At 35.3% G+C, this 26,895-nt stretch overlaps 1 protein-coding gene across 3 annotated transcripts in view; it reads left to right on the top strand.

Annotated features, from left to right (window-relative positions):
- Window positions 1–26,895, top strand: part of Elys (AT hook containing transcription factor 1 homolog) — a 315,674-nt gene that overhangs the window by 12,326 nt on the left and 276,453 nt on the right. For all 3 annotated transcript variants that reach the window (XM_090371873.1, XM_090371882.1, XM_090371891.1), the window contains exons 4-6: window positions 2,950–3,220; window positions 6,987–7,058; window positions 17,079–17,187. In XM_090371873.1, coding sequence (XP_090227999.1) covers window positions 2,950–3,220; window positions 6,987–7,058; window positions 17,079–17,187 — 452 coding nt within the window. The remainder of the gene's footprint in view (window positions 1–2,949; window positions 3,221–6,986; window positions 7,059–17,078; window positions 17,188–26,895) is intronic.

The raw sequence follows: 26,895 nt of genomic DNA on the forward strand, positions 1-26,895 counted from the left end.
TACCACATGAAATTATTAACAAAATAGGCTTTATTAAACTCATATAGAATACAAGCTCAATTTCTACTCTCAATTGTTTTAGCAGGTGATGTTTCAGTATTCTTACTGAAAATCCTACCATGAGTGAATCCGACCATGAATGCTATTGGGGGAAATAAAACATTCAGGAACTATGTAAAATAAATTGGTAGACAATTAATCACTAGATAAGTAGTTTAATAAAACCTATTCTGTTAACAATTTCAGGTGGCACAATAGTGTCATTTATTATTATATATCTATTATTATTTATAGTACAGGAATACCTTGCATAGCGCAGTTAATTCGTGCGAAAAAAATACCGCGCTATGTGAAACCGCACTGATCGAGGTATTATTAGTATGTATTTTAATGTAATGCTTTCCGACAGTTTGATTATGTGGGTCAAGTTGCAAAAATATATAGGTGTTTGTTTACTGTAAATTGATGCACACAAAGTTCTTGCAATAAAAGAAACTAAAATGATAAAAATGAAAAATACTAGTAAATACAGTACAAATGATTTTTATTGCAGTATGTATATACCAAAAGAATATAAGTGAAGTATGTACTGTATTTTTATTTTGAAAAATAACTGATCAGCTTAGTTTGCACAGTTTTCTTCTTTATTTTATCTGCATACATCTCTTTATAACATCGAATATCATTTTGCAACACCTGCCTTACTTTCATACCTCGTTCGATGTTTGGATCTAGAAGAACACTCGGCGCCATTACATTTCTTCTTTCCATTCGTATTTGCTTATAAAGGTGTAATGTTTTTAAAAAATACACAGCGAAAAATATTTGTACAGCTTACGCACAATCAGGGACCTCACTGCTCAGAATCTAGACTGTTTACTAATCTATCAAAACTAGCAGAGTCCATATATAATGAGAGTTGTGACAACAGTCAGCGTGGCCTTGAATCCATAACGCATTGGCCTACGTGCTGGCATTATAATACATACAAAGATATCAAATGTATTGGTACGTAACGGAGTTAATTTTTTTTTCAATTTGTAAACTGTGCCATAGCGAAACCCGCGCTATGCGAGGTATTCCTGTATATAATTTATTTCTAGAGTAGTTGTTTGGATAGGAATCTGTTCAGGAACACTCGTCTTTTTAGGACATTCTTTTACAAGGGCACTTCAGTCTATATACCCACACCAAACTATAGGAAAATGCTTTCTATTTTAAGCAGAATGGTACCCAGCACAACATTCTTTCATTGTAAGGGAATTTCTTAATGAAAAATTCCACAAGTCAGTAGGTTGCTACATATCCATTGAATGGCTTCCAAGGTCTCCCAGTTTTTAATCCCTGTAGACTTTTTTTTTTTGTAGGGTTAGAAATATTTGTTTGGTTACAATTTTGATCTTGTTTTTGTTGTTGGATCAATGATATATAAATTAGCTTTCATTCTTTCTATTGAAATGAAAGTGTTCAGTGGCTCATAAGTAGTCTATATAGTATGTTAATGATGAAAATACAAGGTGTGATAAAAAGGTGCAGGAACTGAACTAATATTTGGGAAATGAAGCTTAGTAGCTATTCAGACAGATCCCTTTTGATATATACACTGATTGTCATATACACTTTGACATATACCAAAACTGATTTCCGTGTTTCCGCAACTTCTGGAAGCATTCCTGATAGTCTTTTATGGCAGTTGCTAATAGTGTTCTGAATAATTTTCTCAGTTGATACAAATCTCTGATCTCTGAAGGATGCTTTAAGCACAAGGGGAAAAAAAATCACAGGGAGCTAAATCTGCTGAACATTGCAGGTGGAATGCTTCACAAGAATTTCTTGAATGTAAAGTGCTGAATGTGCAGGGGCACTGTCATAATGCTAACACCAATTCACTGAAGCTTACTTTTCAATTGCCATAGAACTGTTTTGTAGTGTTCCTCGTGAACTGTTTGATCATGCGGAACAGATTGTAATGAACAGCCCCTGTGAGTCAAAAATTATGATAAACATGATCTTCACATTTAATTGAGATTGTTTTGGTTTCTTTGGGCTTTTGAGAAGACATGGTTGAGAGGACTTCACCTTTTGCTTCTAGGTTATAGCCATATACCTACAATTCATCACCAGTAATGATGGAAGGAGTAAAGTGTGGGTCAGCAGCAGCGGCACATTGAAGAAGATCCTGACATGAAAACTTGCTGCTCTCTGTGATTGTACGTGAGAAAGAAATTTGTCTGAAATGCAATTTATTCCCAAAATTTGTGTTAAAATTGATTGACATGTCCCATAAGAAATACCTATTTTATTAACAACTTCATGGCTAGTTAAGTTTTGATCATCCCTGATCAGATCATTAACACAAAAATTTGAATTGGTGCACTATGGCCACAGATGCCGATGCACCTAATAAATCCCCAAACAAACAAACAAGAAATTGAATTAGTTTTTGAAGTTGAGCAAGGATCATCTTTTGTGAACAAGCGGCCCTCTTTAAACTTTGTAAACCACTGAAAAGTTTTCAAACAACATGTGCCATCTTTTGTTTGTGGGTTTCTGTTCCACTTTTCCCTAATTTGAAACAAAATTTGATGCAAATTTGCTGCTCAGTAAAATCACTCTTTTTAAAATGTGACGAAACATAAAAATACTTCTATTCAATATGCACCAATTCTAACTGACTGCAGATAAATGGGTGATTCATGTATTACTATGTCTAGATGAGTCACCAAACAAGTTGCAACTCACTACGATGCCACAATTTTAAGATACAAAGTCAGTCCCTCTCTGAACTTTTTTGATCCCACATTGTAATTGGGCATTAAGTGAGTGTAATAAAAATAAAAAATTCAAAGTTATAAAATGTGATTCTTGGCAGAATTGAGTGTAATAACAGTAAAAAAAAAAAAAAAATGAGATAGTTCCAGGCATTCTACCTTTCTTTTTTCTTTTCAGATTACATCTCTAGAAGTTATTAACACATGGGGGGATGTCTATGCAAATACCTGCCTTGTAAGTTCAGAACTTTCTATTATGTGTGGTTTGGTTGCAATAGGAACTGAAGGAGGACGTGTTATCTTTATAGACCTTTGTTTAGATGAAGAAAACTATTCAAATGAATTGTCACCAAACCAAGTAACTTTTATTTCAAAGTTAAATAGTAATCTAGCAATCAGAAGGGAACAGGCAATTGAACAAAATCATCACCTTTGTCTTTCTCTGAATGGTGAGTAACACAATAGTATTTAAGAGAACATTTTTTTTTTTTTCCATTTTTTTTTTAGAATGTGTTCTGATTTTTTCTTGTTTGAGAATTTTATTTCTGAATGAATATAAATTTTTTATAACATGAGTTTATAGCCTTTTTATGCTGAAAAATATTCAATATTCTTGTTTTTGTATGAAGATATAATGAACAAAAGTATTATTTTGGATTAATTATCTAATATCATGTTATTCTTAAAAACCTCAAAGCAGAAGTACCATATGTGCTAACCCAGAGCATATAGAAAGAAAATGTTTTCAGATATTGGTGCTTAAAATGTAAATAAGAGATATGAAAAATTTCTTTATGATGTTGCTACTGTTTGTAATATACAAGGTCTGATCAGAAAGTATTGAGACTGATTCATGAAAACTAAGATATAGTTCATCATCATCAGCCATTTTCAATCCACTGCAGGATGAAGGCCTCTCCAGCAACTTTCCAGTTCCTTCTGTTTTGTGCAATGGCCATCCATTTACTACCCACAAACTCATGAGTTTCATCTATCCATCTCTGCCGTTGTCTTCCAGGTTTTCTTCTAGCTCCTCTTGGGTACCATTCTGTTATTTTCTTAGTCCATCTGTCATCATATCTTTCAGCTATGTCTCCAGCCGAAGACCATTTTGGTTCTTTAGTTTTGATAAGAATGTCCTTTACTTGAGTTTGCTGCTTAATCCATGTGTTTCTCTTCTTATCGAACAGTGTGATTCCTAATATAATTCGTTCCATTCTTCGCTGTGTAGTTCTCAGCTTCTCTTCCATTGTTTTGGTGAGTTCCAAAGTTTCGCTTCCGTAAGTCATGGTGGGGAGTATACATTAGTTCATTATTTTACGTTTCAGACAAACTGGGATATTGCTCCTCAGTATGTGACTACATTTCCTGAATGCTATCCATCCAAAATTTATTCTTCTCTTGACTTTCAGCCATTTATCATTATTACAGTTAATAACTTGTCCCAGATAAGTATATGACTCCACCTTTTCAATTACTGCTCCTTCAATCATTATGTCCCTTTCTGTGGCATATTTGTTCATCATTACTTTTGTTTTAGCCATATTCATCTTTAGTCCAAAAATCCCTACTAACTGTACATAACTGATTAAGATTTTCCTCTAATTCTTTGGGATTGTGGCTTATGACCACAATGTCATCTGCAAATCGTAAATGGTTTAGGTACTCTCCATTCACATTGACTCCTTTCTGCGACCAGTCTAATCTTCTGAAAGCTTCCTCACGGACAGCAGTAAACAACTTCGGAGATATTGTGTCTCCTTGTCGAACTCCTTTCTCAATTTTAAATTTACACTGTCTTTGTCTAGTCTAATAAAGGAGGTAGCGTTCTCATATATTTTCTTCAAAATCATAATATATGGGGTATCTTTGCCTTGTCTTTCCAGTGCCCGAAACATTGCCTTATGCTGTTTGGAGTCAAATGCCTTTTCATAATCCACAAATGCCAGACATAATGGTGTTTTATATTCATTTGCTTTTTCCATAAGCTGTGATATTATGTGAAGGAGATCCATAGCTGAGAATCCTGTCCAAAAGCCAGCTTGCTCTTTCGGTTGATTCTCATCAAGTATTCTTTCTAATCTGTTAGTAATAACCCTTGTGAACAACTTGTAGATGTGGGATATTAAGCTAATTGGTCTATAATTTCCAATTTCTGATTTATCTCCTTTCTTATGCAACAAAACTATGATTGCATTATTCCACTGCTTAGGCATCACACCTTTTCTAATGCACTTTATGAAAAAGCTTGCCTGTTTTTGTGTTATGTCACTTCCTCCCAATTTTAACAACTCTACAGTAATTTCATCTTCCCCCCGGGGTTTTCTGATTCTTCATTTTCTTCAATGCATGTTCTACCTCATCAGGAAGAATATCGGGTATGTCATACATGTTACTAATTTGTGATCCATCTTCCCCACTGCTGGCATCATTCACTCACTCCTTGTATAATTCTCTATAGTAGTAGTCTTCTGCTATTTGAATTATGCCTTCTCTGCTATTTATAAGTACACCATCGCTATTCTTCAGTTTCAGTATCATTTGTCTTTCTGTATTACTGCTCATGGCTGCTGATTTAAGACCTTTGTTTTCCCTTAATGCTTGTTCTACTTTTCTTGTGTTAAATCTTCTTATGTCCTCTCTGAGTCTCTTTCTAATGGCTTTGCATAACTCAGTATACTCAATTTTCTCCTTGTCAATGTTTATCTTGCTCTTCATTTGTTGCTTTCTGTTCATCATAACAAGTATTTCTTGACTAATTTTTTCTTCTTTGGATTTCTTTTTCCTATCTTGGGTTTATCACTTTCAGAAAGTTGTAATATTCCTCATTGATATCTTGGTCCTGAGAAGTCTGCAGAAGCTGGAACTTGTTCTTAAGTTGCTGTTTTTTCTTGCTCATCATGTAGTGGGTTTTCTGCTCATCTAGAAGACTCAATTTCGGTGTACATTTCTTCAACCTCTTCATCATCATGGCTTGATGTTGGTGCATAAATCATTATAACTTTTAGCTTGTACCTCATAGAAATCTTGAGTATTATTCTTGACACCCTTGGTAATGTACTTTTGTATTCCAAAATGTTGTTTTTTAAATCTTTATGGACCAGAAACCAAACTCCACCTTCACTCCTTTCACTGTTTCCATTGGTGTACAGCAGATTTCCACTTGATAAACTTATGAGTGATTCATTTCTTCTTCTTGTTTCAGCCAAACCGATGATATTCCAATTCACATTTTCTAATTCCTTTTCCAGCTCTGATATCCTGTCTTCACCGATGAGCGATCTTACGTTGTAACAGGCCAAGTTCAATTTCTGTGCATGGCAGCCTGATCATACCCAGAGATTCTTAGCACCCTCTGCTTCCACTCTGATTCTCTCGCTGCCGTAAGAGGGGAGTGAAAGCTGCTGGGGACTGAGGGCCATTTGTTTTGTCGTTCTGTCATATGCTGGAGGGTTTGGTCTTTTCCTCTTCACACTGACCAGGCGTCTTGAAGAGAACCACTCTACACGTTTGTTGCCACCTAAGTGATGTAACAGGGCTTACCATCGAGAAGGTGTGCATGAGTGGATTTTAGGGAGGCTGGCCAACCGGACTTCTTCTAAATCTTCTGTAATAGGAAGATATTGGATCCATCAGTGTTTTAGACTGAGTGTCTGATAACACACAGAATACCTGTTCCCCTCTAAGTCCCCTAAGTTCCCCTCTAATATATGGTTACAGAGCTATTGTAAAGTTAGGTTCATATAACATCTCTTCGTATTATATGGGATTTTTTTTTATAATGCATCCCATGTGTCAGGTGTTTTATTGTTTTTTTTTTTTTTTTTGTTGTGTATTCACACAAAATAAATGATCTTGAGATCTGCTTAGTGTATCATTAATTCTACTTGAAATGATATAAACAGATGTTATACTCAAACATTTAATAGGAAAAGAAAGTAGCAGTAAGAACAGTTAAAATTAATTAGTTAATATTCAGATTACCTTGACATTATCAAAGATACTTTAGCAAAACTAAAGCAGATTTTCTATGGCAAAACAAAAGCAGATTTTTGTGGTATATGGAAAATATACCACAAAAATGCTTTTTGTTCTTTGATGATATCAGCATCTATTTCATTTACTAATTTTTAAACTTAGCAGTATTTGTAAATACTATTGAATTAATACATTATAACTTTAAAGGAATAAACTGATCAATTTTTTCTTTTCTAGATGACAGTTGCCATTTTGATTATTTCCTGTATAAAGGGCATAATAAGAATGTTTTACAGAGACTCTCTACAGGTATGTATTTACATGTTTGTCAATGGTCTGTGTACACTGAATGGTCACTGAATTATGACCACCCTATGAAAACCGAATGCGATGCATTAACCACGTGAGGTACGAGAGTGCAGAGTTAGTCGACCTAAGTAGCATAGATAAGGTGTCAGTGGTTCAGTAGGTAGTAAAATACTGAGCGTGATGGGTAAAATGAAAGATTTATTGGACTTTGATAAAGGACAGATTGTGGGTGCTCGACGAGCTGGTGCCTCAATTTCCCAAACAGCTGAACTGGTGGGGTGTTCGAGAGCCACTGTTTTTTTTTTTTTTTTTTTTGATTTGGTAGTTGTTGGCGCATCGGCTTCTGTGGCCATATTGCACCTCCCAAGGTTTTTGCAGTACTTTGATCCAAGCCCGAAGCGGGAATCGAACCCGCGACCTTTGGGTTGCCGGGCAAGTACTTTACCCACTCGGCTAGCCCGGTCGGCCGAGAGAGCCACTGTAGTTAAATTGTACCAGGACTGGTGTCAAAATGGTCAAACAATGACCCGACAACAAAACTGCAAAGGTCAGCAAAAGGTTGATGTTAGAGGTGAGTGCTGAGTCCGACGGCTCGTACAGGCGAACAGGTGCAGCACTGTTGAAGAGTTGACTAACCAATATAACATGAGCCAACCCGGAACAATATCTGGCATGACCATGTGTCGCACGTATGGGCTATACCAGCAGACGAACCCTACAGCATCCTCTCCTAACCAAGGTTCATTGGGTAAAAGACTCGCCCGGTGCAAAGAGCATGCAAATCGGACGTTAGAAGACTGGAAGAAGGTGTGCTGGTCACATTATTTACTCCACACCGTGGATGGTCGTGTACGGATTTGGCATCAAAAACATGAAGCTCTTGATCCATCATGCATAGTATCAAAAGTGCAGGCCAGTGGAGGTGGTTGTATGGTGTGGGACATGTTTCATTGGCAGGAACTTGAACTCCTGGTGCATGTGGAACAATGTATCACTCGTCTCTGCTATCGTCAACTGCTTGCTGACTGTGTACACCCTGCTATGTTACACTTTTTTCCAAGATGACAATGCGCTCAGTCATCTGGCACTTGATGTGCAGGAATGGTTCGAGGAACACAGTTCCGACTTCCAGCATATCGATTGGCCTCCGAACTCCCCCAATATCAATCCCATAGAGCACTTGTGGGACACTATGGAAAGGCATATTCAGGCGTCTGGATACACCAATCACCTCCATACCTGCATTGCTAGCCGCATTACGCACAACTTGGTTGGCCATACCTCCTGAACTCTTTCGACATCTTGTTGAATCAATGCCATGTCGGATATCTGCTGTACTGAGGGCAAAAGGAGGTCCTACGAAGTATTATCTCTAACAGAGTCTCTCCACTCGCTTTCTCATAGATGCACTGTTTCTGCTGCATGCCTCTTCTACAGATACTTCCATGGGCACTGTTCTTCTGAATTGGCTTCTATAATTCCCACTCTCTCTTTCAAAACAGTCCGAACACGTGCTGCCACCAGCCAACATCCATTTACTGTCCAACTTCAAACCCACAGAACCAACTTTTCATCTTCCTCATTTATTCATTCAACTGCCGTTTTCTGGAACAACCTTCCTTCATACGTATTTCCTGAAAATTACAATCTACAGAAGTTCAAGTCCAATATCAACAAATATCTTCTTTCGTCTTCTCAACCTCCAACCCAAGCATGGTACTAAGTACTATAGGTTATAATACCTCTCGTGTTTGGGGTTCTCATAAAAAAAAAAAAAAAAAAATTAGGTAGGTGGTCATAATTCAATGATCACTCAGTGTATACGTAGTAGACAAAAAGTTGCAAAAACTCAGAACTTTTAAAATATATAAATAAATTACTAAAATAATCATAACTGTAATTGCATAACCTTACACACTGTTATGTAAAACATACTAATTGATTAGCTAAGCTTATACGTTTTGATTTGTGTAGCTGACTTTCTTTTCTATATTAATTTTTACTCTTTGTTGTTTGTAGTTTTGTGGGGCAAAAGCTGCTTCAGCACTGCACCTGCATATCTAATGATGAACGTAAACTGCAAGATTGTGGCAGTAGTACTTAATAAAACATGAAAACTAAACAATCACAGTATGACTTTATTCATATAATAAACCAGGGGTTTCTAATTAGTGGCCCACAGGCCACAATACAACCTTCCAGTTGGTTTTGTGCATCCTGTGAAAGTATTCGTTACCCAAAATATATGTTAATGCATTCCTCTGAAAAAGGCAGCAAATCCTGTCAGAAACATTTCATAAAAAATGCTTGTTAATATTGCACGTAGTTTTTTTAATTGATTTCACATGACATCTAGTAAATAACTGTTTTGCCAGAAGCAAATTTATTTAATTTTTCTAATTTTTGTATATAACATTACAGTATATTAAATTAAATTTAATTCAATTCTTATTTATGGATGTAATTGTTGCAAGGTAGATATTTGTGTCGATATATTGAAAAAAAAATAAATGTGACCCTCTAGTAGGAACCAAAATTATAGTTCATAACCCCTTAGTGATTTGAAGTTGACAGGTCTGTAATAACCTATGTACAGTACTTGGGCTCTGATGGATAGAACCATTAAACCCATTTTTAGGGTTTAATTAGAAATCACCATATATGCTTTTAATAACTTTTATGTTTACAGTCTGATCCAAACCAAATTCATGGTACATGTGAAGGGGGAGTATACTGAAGTGTCTTGATTGTGCCATATTTATTTTGATCTGCCATCATGAAATAAGATGGTTCCCTCTCAGTTTGCTTAGTTGCCTCTCTCGGTTCCCTCTCAGCAGTATTTAGATTTGATATTTTTACATTCCAGTTAAAATCAAATTTACATATGTGAGGTGATAGTGGAGTTTCCTGATGAGAATATTCCCCCCCCCCCATTCTGTTGTTCTTGTAGAACAGTTTTTTACTAAAAGAGCACGTTCTTTTTTTTTTTGTAAGAGCCATAATAGTTATTGACGGTGGCATTGGCCTTTCTTCTTTTGTCTAACAGGATGTCATTTGCGTAAGCAGTGTGTCTTGAAGTAAATGACAACTTTTACGTATGTACAGTGCCGTTTTCCCCTGGTGGTGTAAATTTGAACTAATTTTTTTCCTTCTACAAATCGCTTCCCCATACCCTATATGACATACCCACCGATTTTCATAGTGCTAACTCTAACCGTTTTGACACTAGGGTCTCCTGAATAGGGAAACTTATTTTAGTAAGTGGTACTTGTACAAGGCCTCCATAGTCGAGTGGTCAGGAGCGGCAGTGCAATAGCACATGCTCTTTGAGTCGACCGGGGTTCAAGCCCCAACTGCCTAAATATGATCGGTCTGCCAACCCACACTGGACCAGTGTGGCAGATTATGGTTCATTTCCCTCAGCATGAATTGGTGAGGAAACTTCCATCCTGCAGTGGGTTGATAATGGCTGCAGTTTTTACTTGTACAGTAAGTTATGTACAGTATAGATTATTGTATATTTTATGCAGTAACCTATCTAACATTTACAGGAAGTCAGAAAATGACTTTTTTTTTTTTTTTTTTTTGTTCATATTTATATTAAGTGCCTATTATCTTCACCATGTCTGTCTGTTTACATGTAACAGAGGGTCTCCCAGTGGATGGATTTTCATTAAATTTTGTATTTGGGCTTGTTAAAAATATTTGTTCAGCCAAACTAAATTTCATTAAAATTGGATAAATAGAAAACCAGAAATTCATAGATTAAATGTAGCTTTAATGTAACATTAGCTTTAGGTAGTCTATGCATGCTTCGTATTATATTATGCAAATCATTATGCAAAATTTGTGATTGTGATGTTGCTTAAGAAGAGATACGTGTATACAGAAAGAAAGATCTGCTCATCTCAGTTGTCCTTCCAGTTTGAGAAACCTGGGTATATGTTTCCCCTATGTGCAAGTCCTGAAATACAGTACCTGGTATATTCGAGATGACCACCCAAGTGCGATCCAGTGTAAGCAGGGGCCGAGGTGTGGTGTCCACACCATATGGATATGGAGAATTGACACCCCTCTGTGTTACTAGGCAATACTAGGTGGTAGATGACTTATGATTTCTTCCATCATGCAGTATGCTTGATGTGTTTTGAGGTTATGATGGACATGGAGGTTATAAGAGCCAATCTCACATTTTCAGGGTACAGCTCAAAAACAGTGTTTGCGGCGGGCCCCTAGATAGTCCACTGGACTGAACTTATTGGTAACTCTTTAGGAGGCTTCTGGATCAACTAATGTATAATCTCACTACCTCTACTCTGCCTGATAGTGACTGGAAGGAGTCCGAGTAGTGTGTTCGCAGGGAGAATTATTGAGGGGACGGCGTGTGAAGGAGAGTAAATTCTTGCCTTGTGTTGCTCACTGGAAAAGTGTTCTCCATATCCAAAAACTTCATTACTTCATACAACATGTCCTCCCTACCTTTTATTCCTATTGAAAAAATCATGAATAGTGAAACGAATAGAACAAACTTATCTGCAAAAAGATCTAAACCTAACAAATCCTTCCTCGTTCATTTTACAAATATGTATGGTCTCAGTTCATCTCAGTGATGTCGAATTTCACTTACACTCTGCCAAACCCCACATACTTTTTCTGATAAAATTTCAATTATTGATTGATTCAACCACTGCTCATCTCAGTTGTCCTAATTATTTGCTGTATGATTCCTTTCGCTTCAGAGGTGCTACTTATGCATATGTCCGCTCTGATATTTCCTGTCAGAGACTCAGTAATTTAGAATCTTCTCTTTTCGATCTTCTGTGGCTTAAAATATCTCTACCCCATTCTGTAAGATTCATCTGTTGTCTTTATCGTTCTCCCAAATCCACTAAACACTTGGAACTCTTTGACTTCCTTTCTTTGAAACTTGACTTTCTCCAGGTGCTCACTCTGTACTTTCCTAATAGTGAGGCAATTTTCCTTGATGATTTTAATGTTCACAATTCAGCTGCCTTCTGTTTTCCTAGTCACATGGCCCAGTTGGTTGAGATGCTGAGGCTTTTGCAATTACTAATGACCTCACACAGATTGTTTACCTACCAGAATACCTGCTCACACATCCTACACGTTCATCTTTTTCTAATAAACAACCATTCTAAGTACACGGTGACGGTGAGTGGTCCTCTGGGCATCTCAGTCACAACTTGGTTTTGGTCTCTTTTCCAATGGAGCCTTTCTCTCGTGCCCATTCCCAACCTTGCATTGTTTGGCATTACAAGAATGCAAAGTGGGATGATCTGCAAGATTTCTTTTCCTTTGTCGGATTACTGTTTCAAATCTTCTGGTGTCAACATTTGCTAAGATCGTGTCAGTGACATTCTTGTAGAGATGAAATCCTTTATTCCACATTCCACCTTAAAATCCTATCCTTTATCTAAACCTTGGTTTCCAATAAATGTGCTAATGCTGTTAAAGATAAGAATGTTGTATATTTCAATTGGCTTGCATGGAAAATCTCTAGGTTCAATTTTGTGCCTACACAGAACCTTTCAATAATTGTAAAGCAGTTATTAATCAATCCAAATGAGATTTAGAACAGATTTCAATTTCTAAGTGTAGAAAACTTGCTTTTGTCCAAATGGTAGTTGGATATTCTGATCTTTTGCCCATCTTTCTGCTATATAAGCCTGCTTTCTTGCATCATATGCCTCTACTAATGCTAATCCCACCTTTATAAAAATCAGATGGTTCTTTGCCACCTCAGCTAAAGATAAAGCTGACTTGCTAGCACCCTACTTGTCTTCTAACATGTATTGATGATCTTGGTCTAGTAGGATGTGATTTACCACCTCCTATTGTCCCCAGCATACTCCATTCAGTGCCTCCTGTGGTCATCCATAAAAAGGATGTCAGAAGAATTTTGAAGGGTTTTGGTACCAAGAAAACACCAGGTCCTGATGATATTTCTCCTCTTGTTCTCAAAACCTGTGCTCCTGAGCTTACTCTTGTTCTGTTTCCACTGGTGTTTTTCCTTCTGCTTGGAAATTTGCTCATATCCAGCCAGTTCTTAAAAAGATGACAAATCCCTTCCATTCAATTATCATCCTGTTGCACTTACTTCTACTCTTTCCAAAGTAATGGAGAAATCTATTAACTGTTAACTTCTGAACTATCTTGAAGCCTTCTATCTGATCAACGATCACCAGTACGGATTCTGTCTGTGTCGATCCACTGGTGACATACTGGCTTATGTTACCCAATTATGGACAAATTCAATGGAAAAGATTGGCGAAACTCAAGAAGTTTCTCTTGACATTTCAAAGGCTTTTGATCATGTTTAGCATAAAGGTCTTCTAAATAAGCTATCATCTTATGGTTTGTAAACTGTGTTTTGTAATTGGGTATCCAGTTTTCTCTCTGACTGCTCACTGTGGGTGATGGTTGCAGCTCTCTGTCTTCTAACTTCTCCACTAATGCAGCTGCTGGCTTTGTACAAATTGCAAATCCACCTTACCATGGAATATTGTTCCCACATCTTGATCCAAAGACCTTTGGATCAAGGCATTAAACCAACCTTCAAGATGCACTATTGGAAAAATTTAATACATGAATAATTGATAAGGAAGTATCCATAACAGAGTGCCCGAAGAAGCTCACACTGAGTAGTGTTTTTGACTTGGCAAATAAGGCATAGGGAACAATATCACCATCTACAGTTGAGAAGTGTTGGGAGTGAAGTTTGTGTAAAGCATTTGTAATTGCACTTGACTCAGAGGAAGAGTTTGAGGGGTTTACTAAAGGAGACGTGGAAAAGGCAAATGCAGTTTATCAGGAACTGGTTACACAGTCTGGCAGGCACGACATTTATGACTGGATCCATATTGATGATGATTATCCTACTTATGAATGCTTAAGTGACCAGATGATTGCAGCGAATGCTCTAAGTCTCCAGGCCCAAACTGCAGCCACATATTGTGACAGCAGTGATGAAGAAGATGACACACCACTTCCTCCACCCCTAAAGTAACAGGCTTTAATGACTGTGGAAGCTGTACTTCGGTCTCTAGAATCAGAGAATGTAGCTAAAATTCATATCCTTCATTTGAAATCAATTATTGAAATTGCAAAAAAGAAGAAAAGGTATGCAAAAGAAGTAGATTACTCTAGAAAATCGTTTATTAAAAAACACCACGGTGTAATCAACTACTATGTAGACTCCATCAAGTACTCATATCAGACAGTTATTTCAATGTCAAAATGCACGTCTTGTTATTTCCATGATCTTAACCTTTAGGTGCTTATCAGTATATTTATTTATTATTTTTTTTTAATTGATAATGATAGCTTTGCACGTATTTTTGCACGCTTCTTTATCTATTTTCGCTCATTCACATGTAACAATCATGATTTGTAGTTACATCCTTTAGGTTGGTGGTTTCTAACAGTCAGACTTTGGTAAGTTTATGTCCAAATATGGTAATTTAATAAAACATGGACTCACTTATAACACAGCCCAAAATTTGGTCCCCATTTCCCACATTATATCGGGTCTACAGTGTATTTTTCGAAAATTACAACTTACAGAAATTCAAGTCTGATGTCAATAAGTATCGTCTTTCATGTTCTCAACCTTCAACCCTTGAACATTACTAAGTATTATAGGTTCTAATACCTCTTGTCTTGGGGTCTTCATAAAAAAAAAAAAAAACTAAACTTAAGAGAGTGTAAGCCTATGTTCTGTAAAGTTATCATCTTAGTAATTAATTGATAAGAAGATAACTATATTTACCTTTCATTTCTCTTAATCACAGAAAATAAAAATAAATCATTTAATTTAAGAAAAAAAAAATGAAACACACCAGAAATGTAACATGCTGCATACATTAACTAACTTGTTTTGTTTTTGTGATTTCAGAAATTATGAGACAATGGTGATTACTAGGTAGCAGTGATATGCCAGTCATTTATTAACTGACTTTTTTCTGTGTGCCCTGATGAGATTATTGATTGTTATTGGTTTTATGGAAAATCAGCAGCTTAGGCCATAATTCTTTAGTCTTGCCACGCTTATAGAAGTGAGTGTTGATGGGCCGATTTGTATGTTTTACAGGCTTAAAATTGGAAAAACCTGCAGTTGTTCAGGTGAAATCCTATTCCCTTCTCAGACCCAGTTAAAGACCTTTCAAAACAAGTGACAAGTAGCAAAATCCACTATAATGTCATAGAGGATCAGCCCAATAAATAGAATTTAGGATAAAACATATAAAATATATTTAGTATATATTCAACATATACTGTATACAATGTATATTTAGTATATATATATATATAAAAAATATCCAATAAATCAAATGTTTCAAAAGTATGTGCAGAAAATTCTGTGATGTATTGTATCCAATTTAAGCAAAAAAAAAAAAAAAAGTCATATAAATACATGTTCATTTCTGAATACTTATGGGGCTATGGCTGGATTCTCTTAATCACAGAAAATAAAAATTGAATTTTAAAAAATAAATGACAAAAATAATAAAAAAACAAATAAGAATAAGCAGACATGTACCTAGTATGAATAACCATTTTACTAAGTGCATGTTTGTTTTTTATTTATGTTGTTTGGTAGAATTGGCATTGGTAGAATTTGATTGGCAGAATTTACTGTTACGCCATTACAATGTTGCCAAAGAACCTTATGATCATAATTTTATTAGAAGATTGCACCACCTTTACTTTCTTTGGTGTTGGAGAAATTAGTATGGAGTGTTCTGTTTGCTCTTTAAATCATAGTGGTGGAGCCAAGTCTCATCTGCTGTCATAATCTTTTTAAAGAACTTGCCTTCCTGACTACTAATTCTTCAAATCCAAACACATCTCAGCATGTATACTTTTGTTTTGGCACCAGTGACCTTGTGTTCTAGCATGGTTAGATATAACTCCTGCATATGTTGTTATGTGCTGTCTTATGAATACTACCCAAAGATATTCTTGTGATGTAAACTTCAACGTCACATGGCAGTCTTTATGTATGACAGAAGAAATTGTGTTGATGTTTTGATCAGTTATTTCAGATACATGCACTTTTCAACCACCAGCCTTTGTTATTGATTTGCATCCACCTGTAAATTGTTTAAGCCACTATCTAGTTGTTCTCCGTAGAATGTTTGTTTGTTTGTTATTTGGTTTTTAGGAGCATTAGCAACTAAGGCCATATTGCTCTGGGGATATGCGGTGGTCATTCCCTGACCTTTCCGCATCCTCCGTATTTGGTGGTGACGGGCTCGAACCCTGGTCTAATCAAGAAGCGTGTGCTACGCACTACTGCTCCTTCCCACCTGGCTAGGGAGACGCATGTTCTCTGTAGAATGCTATGTAGGCTTCCTATTACATGGAGTTAGTGTATATGCAACCTTTTTTTAAATGTTAGCAAAATATAAGAGCAGCATAGTGTTTTGCACATAATATATATTATTACATTATACATTACTTATTATTATTACATTATACATCTATTATACATTATAAATTTATTATTCCATTATACATAATATATTATGTTAGCCATAATAATATACAAAAATAACTATAAGCACCTTTTAGCTGCATCCACTGCAAATACATGTTCAATAGACTATTGTGCATCTGCACATAAAGGTTAAGTAAGAGAATTCTGTATGCCAGTGAATTAAAAATATTTTGATGGTTTTTATTAAATAAAAAAAATTCTGATAATTCTTTTTTTTAATGTCCAATATATATTAAGTTTCTTCTCATTATGTATACATTTTTATAAAGCTTTTCATTTTCTCCAGTCTACAAGACAGGAATAATTTTTGTTGATTACAACAAAGTAAGCATTTGCTTATCAGAAAATAGTTAAGAACCAAACCTTGCTCATCATTCTTCTCTTTCTCTCAAAACTTAGTTGTTTAGAATATTTAAGATTAGAAAAATTTACAGAACTTTTAGCTTTTTGTGTTAAATATTATTAGTAAATTTACAATTTTTTGTGATTTTCTGTTCCAGAGAAGGTTGCTGTTACTGTAGTAAAATACTTTTGCAACTTAGTAACTCTTGCAGTGGGTTTCAGTTTTGGTGGACTTCAGTTATGGAATATGCAACATCTGATGCTTGAGTAAGTACAAGTTGACCAACCTAATAATTATATATAAAAATTGCGGTTGCATTAGTGAATTTTTTTTTGAAACCCTATAGGACTTGTGAACTTAGTCCTTTTATAGATTGATTTATTTAAAAACTAATATTTAATATATATATATATACAGTACAACTTGGATAAGAAATTCCCACGTAAGATGTTTTTCCCTGTACCAGGTTTGGTTTCTCAAGTCCCAATTTCAACTCTGTATGTTGTAATGTATTATTTTCTCAGGTAAAAAGTTTTCCCACATAAAAAGTTCATGATAAAGAATGCACAGTGTATTATTATAATGACGTTTTCCCACTTAATACATTTTTTAAATGTAGAAATTATTTATTTTTAATATTAAAAAATATTAAACAATATAAACATTTTGTAATCGAACAAGTTAGTGCCAAGCATCATTTTAGTTTGTAGCAAACCACCGAAGTAGGCGAAATGGCATCGTTTTTGATATACAGGTGACCCCACTTAACGCTGATAATTCGTTCCGGAAAAACAGAGCGCTAAGTGAATCCGTGCTAAGCGAGCTCCGCATTCCCATAAGGTAACATATGTATTTTTAAGTTGCGTTCGGTGCCATAGGATATTTCCTAATCAATAATAAATGATAGTGAAAAGATGCACAAATATTGGTCAAAATATTTAATATTCTAATTGCCCTTATGCCAATAAACTTCCATTTAAACCAACCAACCATTTAATATTCAAATATTTGTATGTATAAAATATTCTGCATTACATACGTATATAAATATGTGGTAACTATTTACGTATCAAAATTAAACTTAAAATTCCAATTAAAATCATGAATTTAATTGATTTAATTTAATTGATGAATTTAATCATGAAAAATGTGTCGATTTTGGGTTGAACTTTGGCCCCCTTCTAAATAAACAAAAAGGGGTATTAATTTTAAATTACCCGCAGCGTTACCACCCAACAATAAAGTCACCCGATCCTTCGCTGCTTTGAAACCTGGCATGTTTTTTGCTTCTTTCAATATGAAACTTCTTTTAGGCATTCGTTTTCACAAAAGTCCTGCTTCATCTATGTTATAAACTTGCTGAGAAGTATAACACACAATACCTCTCTTCAATAATTTTAACAAGTTCTTTTTGAAAGTTTCGGCTCCTTGATCTGCACTCGTGGCTTCTTCCTAGATTTTAAATCTATTCAATCAGCCCTTACCAGTTTTAAATGGTTCCACATATATTTTTTTTTCTTATAATATTTAACTTAACTGAATTCTGCATTGGACATTATCTTCAATAAAATTAATTAGTCTTTTCCATTTCAATCCTAATAGCCGGCCTAGCCCTAGTTGCTTGCAGTGGAACAGCTATCTTTCCCGCTGCTAAAATTAATTCTTTATTTTTTTATAATTGTTCTTAAAAGAATAATTATAGAAGTCTCAATTATAAAATATTATAAATTATAAATTTTAAAATTATAAAATATCTTAATCTCAATCTTAAAAAATCTCAATTATAAAATATCTCAAGTCGGCGTGGGAAATGTAATGCTGTTTTGCTATTCATTTTCAAGCTATCGACTCCATCAAATGAAACGATTTCGTTAAATATGCCAAAAATGCAATCTGTAAAAGAGCACTATAGTGATCTGTGACAGCGTTATAGTCAGATACGGGTTATAATATAAGAACAGCATTATAGCGAATCAGCGTAAAGCAAACTGCGTTATAACGGGGTCCTGCTGTAGTATCTCATATTGTGAATGTCTTCACAACAAGTTGCCCTGATATTGCACTACTTCCAATAATCAATGCTTCGCCAATGGAGAAAACAAACGTTACTTATTCTCAGCAGATACCACCACCCAGGGGTTGTGGGGGTGATGGTATCTGCCAAGAATCCATAGGCAAAGTGTTACCTATTCGAGAATCCATTGTCGGAGCGTTGCTTATTCAACGCTCCGACAATGGATGTCTTCACAACGAGTTGCGAAGACATTCACGATATGAGATACAACAAAAACAATGCCGTTTCACCTACTTAGGTGGTTTTTACTACGAGCTAAAATGATACTAACTTGTTCGATTAGTGAATTTTCCATAGTCTGAGGCTTTCAGCGCTAAAACATTTTTAGTAAAAACATTTTCATATAATGGAAGTGACACGTTGCAATTGTTTTCATCGATATCCATAATTGGATACGTAGACCACATTAAGTGTTAAGTTCTGATAGTTGGGAACAGCTCTGAATTACTTAGTAGATTATTGCTCTGTCTTACTGTAATTGTGACCTTTTAAAGTTGAAACTCCAAAGGAGCTCATTCTTCCAACTTGGTATTGAGTTTAATGAACAAAATGTTAAGCAATTAGAAATCCTCAGTTTAAAAATCTTTCCCATTGGCAGAGTAAAATATTTATAAATTCTGAAATAGTACTTAAAAACTATCTTTAACTTATGTACGAGGGTTTTCTGAAAAGTAAGGTAACACATTTTTTCTCTCGATGATGTTTAATAATACAAAGTTTAAATTACACACTAAGAAATAAGTAAAAATGCACTACTTCTCCACGAAGTCTCTAGTTTTATTGATGCACTTGTCCCAACGATGGATCAGTTTATCAATACCAGTGCTGAAGAAGTCCATGCCCACACGCAGTAACCAATATCGCACCGCCTGATGAACTCCCTCATCCATGGTGAAATGCTTTCCTGAAAGGTGTTTTTTCAGAGGGCAGAACAAATGGAAGTCTGAAGGAACTAAGTCTGGGCTCTAGGGGGGATGTGGCAGAGTTTTCCAATGATTATGGCGCAACCACTCACGAGTGGTATGTGGAGTTGCGTTGTTGTGCAACAAAATCATTCCGCTTGCCTGGAGTTCTGGTCATTTGCGTCGAATGTTGGCTTTCAGTTTTTCCAACGTTGCACAGTAAAGCTGTGCATTGATTGTTCCTTTGGCAAGATATTCACCAACAGAACACCTTGGCAATCCCAGAACACTGTGGCCACGACATCAGGCCTGCCCGCCCGATGTCGATCTTCAATGTCGACACGGCCCACTTTAAATTCATTGCACCAAAAACACACCTGCTTCTTTGTCATCACCTTTTCGCCATACACAGCAACCAATTCACGGTGAATGTCACTTAGTGAAGACTCTTTTGCTTGCAAAAAGCGAATAACTTCATGAACACCTATTTTGGACCACACTCGCACAGTAACTGCCATTTTGAAACTGGAATCTGCTGTGAGGTGACAGTACCACAACACTGCACTGGCAGTCTTTTTGAACATTATTAACAGGTCTGTCTGTCCACCACATTTCATCTCATTCCCTTTCACCATTATTAAGGAAAAAAATGTGTTACCTTACTTTTCGGAAACCCCTCGTATGTCTATCTTTTCATTTTTATTTGTGTAGTTAATATTTCATACCCTTAGGTCATTTTCCCTTCTAAGATGTTTTCCCATGTAAGAAGTTCTAAACCTCCAGTCCCTTGAAAAACTTCTTATCCGTGTTCAACTGTATATACACTCATGTTCAAAGAAAGTGCATCACCTAGGAATTTCATATTTCTAACCCTTTTTCGCAATGGTGCGTTACATTAATGGCAAATAGAAAAATTTGTCATTCATCATCACAAATAGAAAATTTTGTTTTCCATTTAAAATGATAAACTGAAGCAAATTGAGGGCTTATGATAACATTTCAGCCATAACTGTTGTGTTTACCAAAACTGTTGTATAAAGGTTGCAAATGCTCATTTTGGAATATTTTGAGAGCACCTGTCAAATATTACTTAGCTTCGCTTTAACTATTAATAAATATCTTTTGTTTATATTTATATTTGTGATGCTATTCATTAATGTAACGTACCATTGCGAAAAAGGGTTAGAAATATGAAATTCCTAGGTGATGCACTTTCTTTGAACATGAGTGTATATACAGTTGAACCTGGATAAGAAGTTTTTCAAGGGACTGGAGGTTTAGAACTTTTTACATGGGAAAACATCTTAGAAGTAATATTTGACAGGTGCTCTCAAAATATTCCAAAATGAGCATTTGCAACCTTTATACAACAGTTTTGGTAAACACAACAATTATGGCTGAAATGTTATCAGAAGCCCTCAATTTGCTTCAGTTTATCATTTTAAATGGAAAACAAAATGAAAAGTTCACCAGGTCCAAACTAATATTTTATTGAACTGCCTCTGGCCCTGATGACAGCAGCACACCGTCGAGGCATTGACAAGATCAGTTTCTGAAGATAATCAACTGATAGTTTGTGGTTCCAAACACGAATTATGGCTTTGTGAAGTTCATGAAGGGTCTTTGGTTTCTTTCTGGCAACTGCAGATTCCACACAATGCCAACAGTTCTCTATAGGATTCAGGTCCAGGCTGTTTCCTGGCCAGCTAAGAGTTGTAATGGACCATTCTTCCAACCATTTTTTCACCTGTAACAAATGTGAACACATTACTGTCAAACCTCTAATGCAGAAATGAAGCTAAAGTAACTACAGAAGTGCCTACTTACACTTTTTGCCAAGGAGCAGAGTTGTCCTGAAAGATGCAGTTATTTGGCAGGTTAAAATGGTCTCTAATGGTTGGCAGCAATTTGCCTTCCAATATAGCTAGGTATCCATTGGCAGCCAGACGGAACCTTTTTATAAACTGCAGGTGACCTACTCCGCGATACGAAATGCACCCCCATATCATTTGGCTGGTAGGGAATTTCAGTGCAGACAACATACAGTCTGGATGGTATTCTTCACCACGTCTACGGCGAATCATTTGTATCCCATTGGAGCCATCAGGTTGAATTTCTTGTCATCTGCAAAAATAACTGACTTCCACTGCTCGGGGTCTATTTGACATGCTCCTTACACCAAATTAATCAGGCCTTTTTCATTTTTTGTGTGAGGAGAGGCTTCTTCTTGAGACACAGGCTACAAGTCCATTTTTGAAGAGGCGTCTTCTGACTGTTGCTGCACTTGCTACCATTCTTGTATGTTCTTTCCATTCTCTTTCCAGCTCAGACGAAGAAACTTTACGGTTTTTAAGGCATAAGCGCTTCAAAACGCGGTCCTGTTTTGGCGTAGAGGCTCGTTTGCATCCTGTTCCTTTTTTCCTATCAGCAGAACCAGTATTCTTGAGTTTGGAAACAAATCTACCCATTGTCCACTGATTACAAGGCATTCTGTTCACCTATTACAAGTCTGATTATGCTGAATTCTGATGGGATCCTTCCACTTGTTCAGATTACGAACCTAAGGGGGCATAAATTCAAATTAAGAAAAGACAGATGTGTATGTGCGGAAATTTGCCTTTGTGGGCACTTGCTTTCTTGCATCACATGCCACTACTACTACTATTCTATAAGCAATATGATGGGAAGAACATCCTTCCTCACGTAAAGCAATAATAGCACTCTTTCTTCGTGTCGTCAACTGCACGTAACTTTCTATCTCGACACAGTCAAGGAATGACTGCATATATAATACAGCTGAAAGTAACAGCTGATGCAATATTATGTTATCACCTACGCGTGTCAATCTTATCTGATGCAATTTGTAAGAAATATTGCCATATACTTTTACATTATTTGGATGACAATTATAATTTTAAGGGGTGATGCACTTTCTTTGAACACCAGTGTACAGCAGACTCTCGATTTACCGGGATCAGATTAACTGGGACACTTCAAGACTCCAAATAAAAAAACAAAAACAAAAAAACATCAATCAGAAATCATAAAATTCAAGTAATAACTAGAATAAGTATAAACAGATGTTTTGCAAGTTGTAAATAAGCAACAAGAACCGGAATTATAAGTTGTCATTGGGAGATTAATGTACTTATTATCTTGAAACCCCCGCTGTCTTCACACCCGCTGCTCAAAAAAAGAGAAGAAATGTTTAGTTTGTTTGCGTCGTGTTGATTGTTGTGTTCCGTTGCACGGCAAATAGACAAATTTTGTTTCGTTATTTATATTTGTGTCAGGGATGTCAATTTTTTTATAGTAAATATTTTTTTTTTGTTTAGAAATCATGAAAGTGATGGGTAAATGCAAAAGAGTTGTGCTTTCAGTTAAACAAAAACTTGAAATTATTCAAAAGTTTGAAAAAGGGGCATAATGTTGGTGACCAAACAATATGGAATATCGTAAAAAATAAAGGGACACTATTAGATTTAAAATGGACATTATAAAAAATAGAGGGTAGCATCATATTGGACATGCCAGTAGTGCGTGGTAATTTTTTTTTTTTTTTGTCTTTTATCTATTGCCGTATTTTTTACTTTGGTTGCTGAACACAGTCCCCGACTTACTCAACTTCGGACTTAAGTAAATTTTTTTTGACTCAATTTTTTCTTTTTTTTTTTTTTTTTCTTTTTTGGATTGTAAAATTTAAACCAAAAAAAAATAAATAAAAATAAGCAATCAGTAACAATGATCACGGTACACACAAATTGCACAAGTGAGATACGGAGTAACAAACAAAAAAATAGGAAAGAAGAGAAGATTCTTAAAATTTATTATTTTATGTTTTTTTTTTTTATGACTGAAGATTTCAGTGAAGGGGACACACACTTTACCATAATAAAGTAAAAACCCACAGAATTCCAGCTATCAGTATTATCGCAAATGCAATAAGATCGAGTTTGCTATCCGTATATAATTATATGCACTAACAGAAAAGCCCAATAACACGGAAAGTGCAAATTGTTTTTATTGTTTTATGGCAGTGACCTCCAGAAATGTGCTTTAATAAAATGTGAGCTCACGGTGATAATTGTGAGTTTTCACCTTAACCCTGTGAAGTTCTTTACAGAAAATTTCATTTTGACCGTTATCATGGTGCCGACTAAGAGAATAAGTGACAGCGGTACTACTAAATCTACCAACAATCGCACAAAGCATCAGAAGAATACACATATGTAACCAGACTGATTATATTATAGATACACTCATTGAATTCAGATCCAAACTTTTAAAAAATTACTTCCCACACCACATAATTACAAGATATCTGTATAAAGCTATATTGATAGCAAACAACAAGGGGAATTATAACCTTAACGCACAGAGTATTATAGATAAAGTCCTAAACAGGCGCTAATATAACATAGCCTTTGTAAAATTTTCGTAGGTGTTTCTTTGGCTTAGATAAATTTCGTTGGACATGTAATTATGTAAATAGTAGGCACTGCTCATGGAGTAAGTTACATATAGCTTACACGCATTAAAAACGTGTACCTATATTTGCTCCATGGGTAGGAACTTATTCTGTAAACTTCTACTATGACTTCTAGAGATATTTATTTGACGGCTTTTATATGTGTAATATTATACAGGATATTAAAAAAAAAAAAAAAAAAAAAAAACAGCAGAGGGCGCTGCATGTAATTATACTTATTTTATCACTTAACTTAGTTATTACATTTCCTAGGGGGGCTACGATCGGTAGTTATATATGCTACATGTGCCAATACACGTGGTTTTCTAGTACCTTGGCTATATGGTGGTAAGCATTCTTATTTTAATCTTAAAGCATTCTAACCAGGATACCTTACTATAAGGTTACATCCTATGTTAATTATTTTGCTTTTTCTTCGCTGTTTAACTTTCACTTTCTTATCCCTATTTATTCATACCTCATGAACTATTACAGTATTCGAGGGGGATTGAGGTACTATATCTATTCTTATACCTTTTTCCGTTCGCCTTGGTTAGCGATAGCTCACACTTTTATTTTTTGCTTAGACTACCGTGACTGCATTTATTATCAACTACGCACATATGCCTAACAATAATTATAGCTCTTTCTATAATTTTAATTTAAAATTTTGGCTATCCGTCGGGCTAACAGTCATCTTGCCAGCTTACTGCTAAATTTGGGATTAATTAACAAATTTTATTACTACCATTTGGCTCTAACTTACTACAAAATTTTATTCTCGTCACTACCTTTTGACTCTAACTTATTACTATTTTACATATATTTGGACATAGTTATGCTGGACGATGACTACAGAAACGGATAGCTCGTTAATTATGGTTCATACATTGAAAGGGTTAGCCCTCGAAAAAGTCCCTTTCAATGTATCTTATTGCCATAATTAACATTTTAATGGTATTTTTATATATGTTTATAATTTATTGCTTATGTCACGGCATAGATTGATTTTTTCCAGGTCACGTTGGGTACCCGCCATGGTTTATGGTTTGTCTGATAAGCTAGTATATCATATTTTACCTTTAAAAACTCTTACCACTATCAACCTAACTCATATTCATATTTATACAGACCGATGTAATGTTTAATCGTCCTAGATGGCATTAATTGGTTATGTGACTGCTTAATATTTATTATAATATTTATATTTATTATAACATTTAATATTTGCTTTTTCATGCTTGGATATATATATATATATATATATATATATATATATATATATATATATATGTATATCTGATGATTAAAATAAATGTGATATTTAAAATAAAATAAAATAAAAAACATCAGCCAGTAGTACGGCAAAAATGTAGAGCGAAACGAAACGTAAAATAATATAAAATAAACAAACAGGGAAGGGAAAGTAAAAATAATAAGACAAAAAGTAGTCGATAATCCCCTGTATAATTTAGTCATTAAACCCAATTAATAATGATGTAAATTTAAAATAATGCCAATTATAAATAATTTAGCAGTACCCCCCTCGAAGGTACCAGTTCCAAAAGACGTGAAATATCACCAAAAAGGGGTTAAAGAAACTACAAAAACTAAAATATCAAAATGATAGACTGACCATCATGCCCAATATCGACAGAGGACCATGAGGCCAATAATGGTCATGGAATCGCTGCATTTCAATCATCATACAAATCATCGCAAAGGCTTAAATATCGAAGAACCAAACCACCCTTCCATTCTCCGATAGATCAACCAATGCAGAGGATTTGCATGGCGGTGGTCCTTATGCAGCGAAAAATAATCTATAGAACAGACAGCACTCTTGATCAGAGCCACACCACTGACATAATGCAAGCTTAACCAACTTATATAATAGAAAGAAAAGAATAGATGGCGGCACAGGCGCTGCTTATTTAGCATATCAACCCACTACTTCCACTAATTTATATAATGTAATGTAAAAGTTAGGTAAAAGTAATAAAAATAAATAAATATAAATATGAAGCTATCATTAGAGGCAGCAATTGCACATCCTCCACATGAAGCCTAATTATATCTGATAATTAAAATAAATCTGATATTTAAAATAAAATAAAATAAAAAACATCAGCCAGTAGTACGGCAAAAATGTAGAGCGAAACGAAATGTAAAATAATATAAAATAAACAAACAGGGAAGGGAAAGTAAAAATAATAAGGCAAAAAGTAGTCGATAATCCCCTGTATAATTTAGTCATTAAACCCAATTAATAATAACGATGTAAATTTAAAATAATGCCAATTATAAATAATTTAGCGGTACCCCCCTCAATCTATTCTTTTCTTTCTATTATATAAGCTGGTTAAGCTTGCATTATGTCAGTGGTGTGGCTCTGATCAGGAGTGCTGTCTGTTCTATAGATTATTTTTCTCTGCATAAGGACCACCGCCATGCAAATCCTCTGCATTGGTTGATCTATCGGAGAATGGAAGGGTGGTTTGGTTCTTCGATATTTCCGCCTTTGTGATGA

Source organism: Mastigoproctus giganteus, chromosome 1 (assembly GCF_048544385.1).
Source record: "Mastigoproctus giganteus isolate SK-2022 chromosome 1, ASM4854438v1, whole genome shotgun sequence".
Classification (NCBI taxonomy): Eukaryota; Metazoa; Arthropoda; class Arachnida; order Uropygi; family Thelyphonidae; genus Mastigoproctus; species Mastigoproctus giganteus.